The sequence below is a fragment of the Trypanosoma theileri genome (genome assembly GCF_002087225.1).
Source record: "Trypanosoma theileri isolate Edinburgh chromosome Unknown TM35_Tth_17_V1, whole genome shotgun sequence".
NCBI lineage: Eukaryota > Euglenozoa > Kinetoplastea > Trypanosomatida > Trypanosomatidae > Trypanosoma > Trypanosoma theileri.
Genome location: NW_021639859.1, coordinates 29,383 through 30,126, shown reverse-complemented (window position 1 = coordinate 30,126; position 744 = coordinate 29,383). Strand labels below are relative to the sequence as shown.

Sequence of the window (744 nt, the reverse complement as noted above, 5' to 3'; positions counted from 1 at the left end):
TATATATATATATATATATATATATACTTAGTAAAAAAACGCTAAATTCCACGTTGTGATTTCATCTTCATTCCTCATAATGCATAACACCACCTGGATTACGCAGGGATGGTGGCATCAATTTCAAATTAGGTGCCTCGTGAAATGTTGCTAGTACACGCTGCTCCAATGAAAGTTGATGCTCTTGACGTTCTAACCCGGCACGAACCTGCCGTTCACGCAGAGCATTTAATTCTTCTGGTGAATCTGCCTCGAGACGCATGGCCATTGCTCCCACCATAGCATTAATTTCAGGGTGTCGCAACTCAACCGACTCAGCATTCATCACTATCAGTAAAAGGAAAAGAAAACCACAGATGATAATGGCAGCAATAAAGTACTGCGACTGTGGAGTGAAATTGTACTCCGTCCGACGCACCTCCCAATCAAGACATGATACCAGACCGAGACGGTTAATGTACAATGTTCGTGAAAGTCGATCATCTTCTAATACCTGCAAGTCCTTATGTGCTTGACTAATAAGTTCACGCTGCGCTGAAGGGCTTGTCATGCCTTTATTGCGCCTAAAACCAGAGCGGATCTGTTGCAGTAATAACATACGAATAGTAACATTTGGAATACGGTTCGCAGCCTTTAGGTATCGCCGATAGAGCAGCGTAACCGCCTCGCTGGGTAGTAATGCTGACATGCTGCACTAGCAGTATTCCACACACACACACACACACACACACACACACACACACA

At 44.0% G+C, this 744-nt stretch overlaps 1 protein-coding gene across 1 annotated transcript; it reads right to left on the bottom strand.

Moving 5' to 3' along the window:
- Positions 1–67: 67 nt before the first annotated feature.
- TM35_000171160 (uncharacterized protein) lies at positions 68–688 on the bottom strand (the record flags this gene model as incomplete). Its single annotated transcript, XM_029026195.1, has 1 exon — positions 68–688. One exon carries the CDS (start codon positions 686–688, stop codon positions 68–70), a length of 621 nt encoding a protein of 206 aa, XP_028882310.1.
- Between the last annotated feature and the right edge of the window lie 56 nt (positions 689–744).